The following is a 12,708-nucleotide window of genomic DNA, read 5'->3' as shown; positions in this document are numbered from 1 at the left end:
GTCAAAAGATTTGTTAATTTTCTATATAAGATCAGAGACAATAACAACCTTCCAACAAAACTATTATATTTGCTGTATAAAAAAATGTGTCAAAAACCCCAAAAAAATACCTGGATTAGTCAAATGAAGAATATAATCAATGAATACGGAGTTTCTATAGCTCCATTACTAGAAAATTCAGAAATTAGCGACTTTATAAGGAAACAACTAATACATAATGCACTGGAAATCTCATTAGCTCAAGATATCGAAGAAATACATAAGAGAAGAGAGCCTAAATGGTATAAAATATTGCTAAATTACCCCTTCAATAACAACTATATGTTATCTAATATGTCGTTTACAGTCAAGAAGTTTTTCATTCAACTGAGATTAAATAGCAATATGGTTTTAATTATTAGAATCTATGAAATTTCCAAAAGTAGCTGCCCAAGATGTCAAGAATTATTCACTAAGTATCACGTTTTCTGTGGATGTAAAAAAGGCTACGAACTAAGAATTAAAATGGATTTAAACCAATTAAATTTCATCACAGAAGAAAATCAAATGTATTGTTTCTTCCAAGGTGCAAATACTGCTATGATTTATAAATTATATAATTATACAAAAACCTTTTGTAATCAATCCTAAAAGGGTGAATGAAATTGAATTGACCTGAACATTGTATATAATAATACTAACTGATAAAAACTGAATATGTTATAATTATGACTATGATCAATGTTCATTCTATGTTATAACTCCCTGTAATAACAGGCTTTTGCCTAATATGACTAATAAATATATTATTATTATTATTATTATTATTAATTATTTATTCCAATTTTCCATGTTCTATTTAATATATTTTATGCTCTTGTGCACGTGACTCGTTACCTAAATTTGTAATTTTCAAATGTTTTTAATTTTAAATGTACTTCCTATTCTATTTGTTAATTCCATTTTAGAACCTTAAGATGGACATTGTGAATGGTCAAAAGCTTTAGTTTTGATAACGAACATTTTATTTTTTACCAGATTTAAGGTTTTTTGATATTAAGTTTACTTCAAATACATCCAGTTTCTGTAGTGTTTTTCATACAGTAAGCCTATTTAAAATATTGGGTTGTTCGAAAAGTAATTCCGTTTTTCCGTATAAAAATAAACGCAATAATCTTATAGTAAATAAATATTTTATTAAATTATATATTGACCATTTTGGTCAAATACCTGTTGTCATTGTTTCTGGTAGTAGCACGATTTCACATTCATAAAAATTTTGATCGTTGTTTACAAAAAACTGATCCAAGTGACTTTTGACATTGTCATTTCAAGTAAATGTCTTACAGTTAAAAAAAAATTTGTATAGACCGGAACAAGTAATAATCCGAGTGTGCCCGATCTGGCAAATATGGTCGGTGCGATAACACATCCCATCTAAGTTAGAACAGTTACTGAAGAGTTACCAAACTTGTGTGAAATTTGGCATTATCGTGGTAAAACGCTACACTTTGTTTGTTGATCAATTCTGGCCTTTTCTGTTTGATATTACTCAATTTGTTTACTCGATGGCAGTACACTTTCGAATCAATTGTTAAATTGTCTGGTAAAAGCTCAAAAACAAATTTCTTTAAAATCCCACCATACAGAGCATCTCTTGTTAATAACATGGGTAACCCATATACTGAGCTCTGAAACGAAACCAATTCGTTTTAAGTAATAATAAACTGTTCAATTTAACAGATTTAATCTCTTAGTGATTTCGCGTGTTGTTATACGGCAGATTGCTTCGATCGGTACCTTTATTTTGTTTTCGTTGGCTTCGAATGGCCATCCAGAATGAGGTGTATCTTCGATATTAAAATTGCCAGAACGCAATTTTGTGAACCAGTTTTGGCACTGTCTTTCTCTCAACACATCTCTAAATTTGTACCACAATGTTTTTCTTGTTTGAACAGCATTTTGATTTTTTAGTTATAAAAAATCAAAATATGCCGAAAATGACGCTTTCGATTTACCATATTTGATGGGTCACCGAAAAAGAAACAATTGTACAGAATCAAACAAAATTTTTTACAAATAAGCCTTAAAATGTCAGCTATCGAAGTATATAATGAAAATGTGGTTTAAAATAAAATTGGCTGGTAAAAATACATCTAATTCCTCTAGTAATGAAAAAATGAAATTACCTTCCGAACAACCCAATATTTCAAACTATGAAGTAGTAGTTATTAATTTGATCATAAAATGTCTTATTTTGTAAGCTAGAGAGTAATAATTTTCAGGAAAATTCTGTACATAAAATTGTGTTCTGGGAAAATGTTAGGTCTCAAAAACATATTCCACTCCTATAAAACTATATTTTGCACTCTCAATGAAAAATCAACTATCAATGATGAATTTTAGCATAAATATTTTGTCATCATTCAATTCAATTACAAGAATGTCTAACGTAACAAACTATCCTAATTTCATATCTTTCTGCCCAAAACTTGTTCCCACCTCTTCATTCACCAAAGGAAAACAAATCAGAGCATCTCTTTTTTGGTTAAAATAATTCACTTTAAGAAACAGAATTGTGCAAATCAATCAAATTGACACTTTTAAGCAATGTAAAAATAATGATTGACCATGCAGCCAAGAAAAGAAATAGTTACCTCTTATGATAATATTTTGTGTTATTTAACAAATTATGTCAGTACAAGACAAATGTATACATCTGTATGTTCTAACAAAAATATACAATGTTTCTCTTGAAAATATCAATTAGAATTTCAAATGGACTTCACTTACCATGAAATCACCAGTAGTGATTAGATCAACACTGGTTTCTAAAGCTTTCAAAATTAATTTAAAGCAGCGGCCAATTTCTTTCTTGGATACCTTTGACACTGCACAAATTTCTGAAAGATTTAAAAATACGATTTTCATAAAAATTGTAATGAAAATTAATTAATTTTATTCTCTCACATATGTTAGAAAGACAACTAAGAGCTGGTTCCACAAGTTTTAATCTCAAGGTTAAATAAATGCACTTTAATCTGTAGAATTATGCTCAATGCACTGCACAAATATAAATCTTGGAATAGACTGCTGGATAAGTCAACCGACCAATTTTAGACAGTTAAAGTTTATTCTGCACATTAGTGAACCAGACTTGTAGGTCTCAAGTACCTACCAGTCTGGGTTTTTTTTATGCGCACATGATTTGGGCACTTAATACTCTGTGGCAAATTGCAAGTCCTGACATGTACTCCTTCATACCTCTAAGCTGATACCCCACTGACAATACGATTTTATAAACAAGACAGTCTTGTCAATAAATGTGGACAGATCCAATTTCGTTTCCAATGTTTTTTTTGTTGGTCAGGCTTTTCCATTCAACACTCACTGCAGTTTCAGTCTGATGATGCCACACATTTAAGTTTGTTTGCATTCAAACAGATTCTGCCTTAAAAAAAGGTTCTATGGATGAGATTTAACAGTAATGTCAAAATAAATGCAATTACAGAAATTAAGTTCCCATATTAGAGAAGTTTTCTCTCTATCATTGATTTTACTATAGTTAATTATTATTTTTTGTTGATAACTTTATTTAATTTTGTAACTCTTTTGTAATAGAATTTTTCTTGTAAATGCTTGTTACGATCTTTCTAAGTCTGAGGACATCTTACCTTCTCGTGCTTTATTCAAAAATTGTTACAATCTATTTATTACGCTTGGTAATGCACATACTGAAAACTTACAAAATGAGACACCATTAACTTTTGTCTGTATAATTTTACTATAAGGTATAATGCACTATATCACTCCTATCAATTTTAAGTACTCAAATAAATTTCTTTTTAATAGACCGGTATTTGTCTACTTTGTGAAATAAGGATTCAGAATGAAAACCTACCAGTATTTTAAGGAAATAAAGTAAGTCACTTTTACCAGCAAGTTTCCTTCTATTTCCTGGCATCAAACCTATCTTATATGCTATGGTAGTTTTGTATTCTAATAAATTCTAGATCAGGAATGTCCAACCTGTGGCCCATGGGCTGCATGTGGCCCAAGGCAAGTTCCAATGCGGTGCAATAAATGTATAAACAAAACCGACTAATATTTTTATTTTTTATTTATTTATTTCAATGGCATCAACTCAAAAAATAAGTTTTATACAGTTTATACATATTTTATTTTTGAGTGGAAATATTTTTCACACATTTCAAATACTTGGAAATGAATGAGGAAAGAATACTAAATAAAGCTGCAGTTGTGACTCAAAGGATTATAGACCCAAATGCAGGGAAAAGAGAGAAAGATCAAAAGATAAAAAGTAATGAGAAAGGTTAAATGACCTTCGGTTATGCAAATATTGACCCTTAATTTTCCAACCTACCTGACTTCTTTATCTTTTGTTCTTTCTCTCCTTTCCCTGCATTTGAGTCCATAATCCTTTGAGTCCCAACTCCAGCTTTATTTAGTATTCCTTCCAGTATTGCAAGATTTGGCTACCATTTTTTCAGTTTGGTGTAAAAAATATCATTTGGCGCATTGGCTACTTTATGGGCTATGTATTACAGTAGAGCATCGATTATCCGACTCAATTGGGGACCGGGGTTGGTCGGATAACTAAAAAGTACGGAAAAATACATTATTAGTATAGTATATTAGTGTATCCCATGTAATTAGTATATTGCTATTAACCTACTTCGTGTTGAATTTTCATCGATGTTAAGCCTAACAAAATTTTTTAAAATAATAATTGTTGCTATTCTATCGTTAAGAATTATTTCTTTATTTTGCACAAAATAAATACAAAAATAAAGGAAAAATTGAAAATTAAGCCTGGTTTAAATACTGGCCCCCCTTTTATGCGGAGCCAGTGTTGCCAGCTAAAACATGCAAAAATTTAACAAAAATAATATTAAAGTAGCCAAGACATGCAAAATATTGTAGCACCACATCACTAGCAGACATTTGAATTTGCCGACTAGAACGCGGTCGGTTAACCGACGTGACAATCGATCGGGGATCGGATAATCGATGCTCTACTGTATTTATAAATATATTAGTTGAATAAAAATGCACTTTAAAATGGTGTTTGTCTTTTTTTTTATTAATTACAGACCCAAATAAAAAAATATTTGTTTTTTTTTCAAATAAATTTTTGTTTGTTTCCTTTATAATAAATGAATTTATCTATTTCTAAGTAAAAATTGAAAGTGTCTGTAGAATTTTTTTAAATATCCTTTTCCGTGATAAAGTTTTAATACTTATTACTATAATCTAGACATGTTAATCCTGAAATATACTTGTATATTAAGGGATTGGACCACAAGTATATATAATATACTTGTGGCCCAAAACTCCATGACTTCTTCCAATGTGACCCAGAGAAACAAAAAAGTTGGACACCCCTGTTCTAGATTTAAATTTTAATTCTCAAGTATAAATGCATTTGTCAATCCAAATAATATCTGTCTGAGAACGAGAATATCTATTTGACTATAATTTTTGTGGAGGTATAAAAAATTACGATAAAGTCTCGGCAGTAATAATAATAATTTTACGTACCTTTAAAGGTTCTGGGAACTCCTTCTTGTCTGCAAGCTATATACAAACATGCCGAGGCAATTGCATCATTACTTCGACCTTTCAATGTCTTGCCATCATGTACTTGCTTAAACAAATTGTTTGCTCGATCCTAAAATATACAATAAAATAATACAGTAAAATAAATATACAATAAAATAAACAAGTAAATTATTATTTAACCCTTTATTTCATGGCATTGCTTTCAGAAACTCTTAAAAAGTAGTTCCCATTAATAGGCAGTACAACCAATTTTTTTTATACCTGCATGATGTCGTTTCAAGGCTTTGTTTCGGTTTACCAATAGCATTTGAAGTAATAAATGTGTGTTTATTACTCATTAGCAGGATCTAAAGTAAACTTACTTTCATTTTCCATTATTAGTGAAGAGACATGCAAAACATTTTCATTTTATAACAAATATTCAAGTTATCTGGATAAAATCTTTCTTTTAATTTAAAGCTATATAGCATAATTTAAAAGAATGTATACTTCTTAGTATGTAAATAAAAGACACAAGAAAAGTATTTGGAATATTAGTAAATGTTGATTCAGAGCAACATCATGCATGCAATAATGAAATGGATGTATGTTTCAATGCAAAAAACAAAATAGAGCTTTGCAAGTTGCTTTTAGAATATCTGCTGGTGATATTTTTGAAGACAGTGAATTTGAGGTTGAGAACTTTATCTCTGCAAAAATTAGTCAATCTGCTTTTAGTCAGGCTCTATAAAATCCTGATTTAGATTTGGAGGGAGAGTGTTTTGAAATAATACGATCGTTGAATTTTTAAAAGTAGCTATTTTCTGTTACAATTAATTATTGTAACTCAATAATAAATGCTAAAATATAAATTGTGTAGTTTCAGTGATATGAAAGACTGTGTAGTCTAGTTTACAATTTTGAAGTTTACACTAGCCCTGAAACATATGATGCATCATATGTTTTAGGGCTAGTGCAGAGGTCCAGATGTAAAGGTTAGCAGGAATATCACAATCAGATTAACCCAAATAACTCCAAAAAATCTAAGTCAAAAGCTGAATTAATATCTGCCAGTTGTGCCTGCAAGTCACAGACGGCAGATATTGGCATTTACTATTTGTGTACTGTAAGACAGAACAAGCTTGCAGGCTGTAAAATGCTCTCTGAGAAAGAAATAAAAAGAAAGGAAAGGGGGGATCCTTTCAGGAAAAAGTAGATAATGTGGACAGTCAAAATTTGTATGCAGTGAAGTAACATGGTAACAAGGCTATTACTCTTCCAAGTATGTTCTCAGGGGCATATTCTAATGATACTATTACTCACTGGGATAGACTAATAAACAGAATTAATAAAATAAAGTTAAACAATAATCTAACGATTAGTGAGATCTGGCAGCCATTTATTCATAACACGTAGAGTCCACTAGAGATCCCTTTCAAACCCCATTCCCCCATATAGTTTCAATACAGTGTTTGTATTCCTGTCAATTTATGTTGATTCTCACACAGTGTAATTTGTAAATTTTATAATGGTTATAAAAGTTTTTCATTTCAACTGTTTTAAAGAAAAGTTTTTAAACCTACATTTCTTAATAATTGTTTTAAATCTTGCCAACTCATAATTTTATCCATCTACAGGTAGTAGCAATTTAGATTATTTTTCGTAAAACTATATTTTTTTAATATAAATTTTTTTCTTTATCTACTTCAATTTTATTTTATATGACATGTTTTTAAAAGATTTTTTTATAACATCCAATTCATTGTCCAATTTTTAATTTCAATTTGTATTCAATATTCAGCTAATGTGAGTAGAAAAATCTTTTAGTAAATATTTTCTGTAAACATGTGTGTGATGTAATTTATAACTATTGTAAAGTACTTAATTTTAGTATCTTAGGAAACCGACTATAATTACGGTCGGTGAAACTTCCGTTAACCTAACGGGTACTTTATGCGGATTCGAGATTAGTTTGCCAGGCCTGGGCTTTTAAGCGTGCACCGAAAAATTAGTAATAATAACGATAAATATCAAGTCAGATCAAAAGTTCAAATATATTTAATTAGCAACTAGAACGTACTACGTACAAATGTCAATAATCCAAACAAAATTTATTAACGAAAATCAACAAGTCAACCCGACAATAAACTTAGCTACTTAGCTTAACTTAATATTAATTTCCCCTTTGAAATTCAACAATCAAATACTTAGAAACTATGAACAAAATCTCTTACTAATTAAACGTCTATCCGTCACCTCACTATACGAAGAAACTATTTCCTCAATACTTTCGATATCGTCAAATCGTCAATCGAACTCCTCTTTAACACCTTGGATCGTCCATTTATCAATCTGGACTTCTATCGGAAAATACTTCGCTTTCGAATTAACCTCGCTCTCAACGTCGTCTCGATTTGGATTTCACCTCGGTTTGGAAATCACCTCTCCTTCTTCGGTTAACGTACGGGTTTTATACTGTGAGGTGACAGCACACTTGAGCTGGGTTACTCCCCTTATTTACATACTTAGTTGCTAACATTAACTTTCTTTTCTGGCAGCTTTAAGTTTCCGACAAAGCTTGTAAACCGTTTACAAAATATTTATCATAATTTTCTGGGATGTTTAAGACGGTTTATCAAGTATTTCTCTACTAGTGATTGTGGGGACTCCCCCTCCATTTTTTTTTTCTGCGGACTGTTACTTCCGCCGGGCAGCGCAAGTGCGCAAGATTTTTCCTACGGCGCTTATTTCTCCGCGAGTTGTTTTATCTTCATTTTTCATTACTAACAAGAGAGTGGTGGGGAACCTTCGTCCTAAATAAACATAAACCCCAAACAAAAGATAATAAAACAGAAATAATAATAAAATAAAAATAACGTTCGGACTCAGTTCCTTACACCATTGTTTGTTTTAATAAAATCTGTATAAAAAATAAGGACTGAGGAGGGATCATCAAGATCCAAAATGCATATCCACATCCAATAATAAAGCCTATACCAATAAGAGTTCCGTGTGCAAAGCAGGTTAATGAAAAAAAGCCAAAAATTTTAGGCTTAAAAAAAGTCTACGTGAACTAGTAACAAAAATAATCAAAGAATTATTCAAATACTCACCACTATAGTTTTTGGCAAATTTATTCTGTCAGCCATATTATTTATTTCTCTAAATGCATTAATAAGAGCTCTGTCTGAACTGCTCATCTGCAGAATATAAAGAAATGAAATTGATAATCTATTATTTAAAATAATAATAATGCATATTAAATTAGGTTAGATACTAAAGTTACTCTGTATTATTAACTGTTGTTTCTGCTTTGTGAGTTTGTATAAATATATTGTTAACAAACATCAAACTAATGTATCATATAAATGTTCTGCCTGAAAACAATATATCCAAATTATTATAAATTCAAATGCCTTCTTTACTTTTATCATGTTATAAACAACAGAAATTTTGAAATTAGGCAGCAGTCAATATAGAAATTAAAATTGTCAAGTTTATTAGATTATACATTTGTGAAAATCCCCCCTAATTCCTAAAAATGTTGGTAAAATTCTATTAAATTTAAAAATTACTTTAATGTTCTAATATTTGAGAACATTTTTACTAAACTTTGTGTAACTACATCAACAGATGTTGGTTGAAGGAACTTCCTTGAAAAAGGAAAGAAACACGGTACTTTCAATTTCTTAGATTCACGTATAAATTGTTATATACAACTGGCAGAAGATATGATACTTTCTGTAACTTTGTAAAATTTACTACTTAATGTTAAATGACGGTAAGAAATAGGTCTTAAACCTTATTTAAATCTCCAAATGCATTCGACAGAAAAGGGGAAAGACACTTAGTTGTTTTCTGGTTCGACGGAAGCTGACTTCCTTTTCTAAATCGTTATCTCCCCGTCCAGTTGATGTCAAACATGAGGATTTTACCCCCAATTTTTACCCTAGACATCCTTTCACGCAAGGACATTTGTTTATTCTGATTGGTTAACATCTCAAGGATATTAGCAAATTTTGTGCTAAAATCTAGGAGTTCACTGACAGCTTTCATCGCTAAAGCAAGTGAGGGTTCTCCATACATATATTTGACTACGAGTCTATTTTAAGCTCATCGTGAGAAGAAGTGAATAAAGGACCTCCATATGCATGACTATTTTTAGTAGAAGATTAAAGGCCTACTTTTGTGCCATTTGAAGAAGACTATGAACTCTAAATAGAAAACGTCCAGAATCTACAAATTTAATAAGGTATTATGAAACTACAAAAATATTATTGTAAGCTCTCTCACACCACATGCTAGGCATTAGACTTAAGATAGTGCAAGTTGTAAACTATTGTCGTACATTCCATTTTTATCATTCACTTGTATTTTATTTTATCTTGATTTCCATTAAATTTAAACTCTGTTATTTGTTAAATGGACTGTGCTCTGACTCAATGCCAAATGACCTTCTTTCCAACCTACTCGCGATCCCTCCCACTTGTTATTTCGCAAGACGTTTTTATAGCGTGTTAGCCCACTAACTAATTGGTTAACTGGTGTTGGGACCCTGACAGTATAGGAAAGTGATTGTACAAACATCTGCTTTCCGCCATAGTTTCCCCACTCGACGATAAAAGACCCTCCGCCACTCGTAGTGTCCATCCCCTTATGACAGCCGAGAGCTTGCTATAAAAAGCGAGTTTACCGATTAAGTGGTAGACAAATCAAAAAGTTACTCACTACCTTTGGTTGCAATCTCACACATTAAGACAAAATTTTGAGTTAATTTTTACATTAACTGCAACATCTTTGAGTATTGCACATAGAGATAATACAAAATTCAATAAAAACCAAGATTTTCCATTAATCTATTATATAATCATCATGAATGTTACATTAAAATAGCAAAACATTTTCAAATCCAAATTATATAAACAAATTGTGGGTTCACCGGGAGATGGATGGAGTCGTACCTCCTTTTTTTCGGCTAACAGGTCAGTGAAACCTGCCCATGGTCAAGATGGCGGTTTGGGTTTGTTACGCGTTACGTGAGTGGAGAAAGAGGATGGGTCCGACAATAGAGCGATGGCGATACTCGAATAAATGACATTGATGGAATAAATAACAACAATTTATTAATAACTAAGCCTCGCATCTACAATAATAGATGATATACATCGCTTCCCCAAGTTTCAGGAAACCGAAGAGAGAGATTCACACGAATTGGAAAATCATACCTCGTGTGAAATTCGGAAGAGTATTCTCGGCTCGGTCTTCGTCTCCGACGTCGGCTTCCTTCTGCACGGACACTGCATAACGGGACTTGATAGAAACGGACAGACACTGTCAAACTCCCTCTCTGTTCCCCCTTTTATCTTTTTGGTCATGTTACTCTTCTTTACCAACCACCACATTTTTGGATTTAGTTCCTTGTGATTCATTCCTGACTCCATGGGAAACATACAATAAAATATTTTTATTGCTAGATTTTTGTTCTGGTGGGTTCGAATTTTCACATCACCTTGGGCTTTCCAAAATCGTACTTGTCCAAAAAGGGCAGGTTCAATTTTTATTCTGGGAGGATGTTTATGATATACCTAGTGAACTTTCTCTCCCTAATAAGTTTATTACAGTGGTTTAAATTGAGAGTTTAACATTCTTTTTCCCCGACAATATAATATTATGATTATTATTATAAATTTTCGGGTTGTAATTTTTTCGCGTTACAAAATTTTTCTTTCCCGAGTTAGAACTGTCAATTTTTCGTAAATAACAATGAAATTTCCCGGAAGTAGCCTTGTTCTCCAGGGTGGCACATGGTATTTACATAGCGTCCTTCGGTCGCTGGGGTACGAGAGTAAAGGTTCAAGGTCTCACGTGTTCATTATTTTCTTTTGGTTGAGGTGAGCTCGTTGGATAGTGTTACTCTGCGGACTTTTTGGAGATAGGACCAGGAACTTTGATAGATGGCGGATGATTCAGGTGAGTCGTGATTTTTTTTTTGTAGTTTGTCATAGGGTAGCGGCGTCGGTGTTAGTTGTTCTTAACTTTGGTGTTTGATTGTAGTCCTAGGCGAAGGTTCCTGTTGAGGCGATGAAGTCATCCTGTTTGGTACTCACAAAATTTAATTATAAAACAGTTATTTGAATGAGAATTTCATTTGTGCTCAGATAGAGGTAGGCAATTTACAGATATAATTGAGGGTACTCTCTCTCAGACTGGTAGGACGGAAAAAATTCTAAATTAATTCTAATTGGAAAAGCTAATACTTTTCTTGTAATTCAAAAAATAGATAAAATTCAAGTAAATGGGATATTCTAGGCTAATATAATATAATATAATATATTTTTATAATATAATATGATATATATTGTTATGCTTATGCAAAATTCAAAAACTTCTTGATAGAGGGGTCTAAACAAAAGGACCTTAAAATGGCGGTGTTAGTAAGTTTGAACAATGGGATGTTGGGTTGGTTGTGTTATATCACTCCAGGGGAGGGTGTGTTTCTCGGAAGGGTTGGGCACTTCCTGGAAGTGGAGTAGCTTCCATTTCATGGAGAGGGATTTCTTCCTGTCTGTTCTCTTGCGGTTGTTGTCGGCCTGCCGGAGTTTGTCAGCGGCGGCATATAATAGGACGGACAATATAGATAAGGCAAATAAACAATATAGCAGCACCAAAACAACTAGCAAGTATGGTGGTTGAAGTAAGTAGGAAGTTGGTGTGGGGGTTGATGTCATTCGTAACAAGTGGTTGAGATCGCATGGGACATTAGATAAGGACCGATCTGCCAATCTGATATCGTAGTCCGTTGATAATTTTAACATCTCTTGCGTTTGCAGCTCCTTAAGACAGTTCTGAAGGAGTTGAATCTCCGTTTGATTGACGATATGGTCAATTTGAGGGACAACCGATTGTTGTGTCAACTGTAGCGATAGAGTTGACTGTCCTCGGAAATGTGATGTGAGGATAACTCCTGGCAAATAGCCTGTATACGCATTTGGGAAATTAATTATCCCCTGTATTATTTAATTTTTTGGTCGTAGATATAAAAGGAGCCTTTTGATGCCTATTAGGGCCTTTAATAGTTAAGGTGAGAGGCTCGAGAGTGGAATAAATCCATGCTCCTGGTTGATCTAACTTTTAAGAGATCAGCGTATATTTAATGATGATCTGCCG

At 32.2% G+C, this 12,708-nt stretch overlaps 1 protein-coding gene across 2 annotated transcripts in view; it reads right to left on the bottom strand.

Moving 5' to 3' along the window:
- Nucleotides 1-12,708, bottom strand: part of TfIIB (transcription factor IIB) — an 82,669-nt gene that overhangs the window by 23,490 nt on the left and 46,471 nt on the right. For both annotated transcript variants that reach the window (XM_067275461.1, XM_067275462.1), the window contains exons 5-7: nt 8,655-8,741; nt 5,542-5,671; nt 2,773-2,882 (exon numbers count right to left, since the gene is read on the bottom strand). In XM_067275461.1, the coding sequence (XP_067131562.1) occupies nt 2,773-2,882; nt 5,542-5,671; nt 8,655-8,741 (327 nt within the window). The remainder of the gene's footprint in view (nt 1-2,772; nt 2,883-5,541; nt 5,672-8,654; nt 8,742-12,708) is intronic.

The sequence above is a fragment of the Centruroides vittatus genome, unplaced genomic scaffold, assembly GCF_030686945.1.
Source record: "Centruroides vittatus isolate TY-2023 unplaced genomic scaffold, ASM3068694v2 contig_620, whole genome shotgun sequence".
NCBI classification, from domain to species: domain Eukaryota; kingdom Metazoa; phylum Arthropoda; class Arachnida; order Scorpiones; family Buthidae; genus Centruroides; species Centruroides vittatus.
This window is presented reverse-complemented; position numbering and strand designations above follow the sequence as displayed.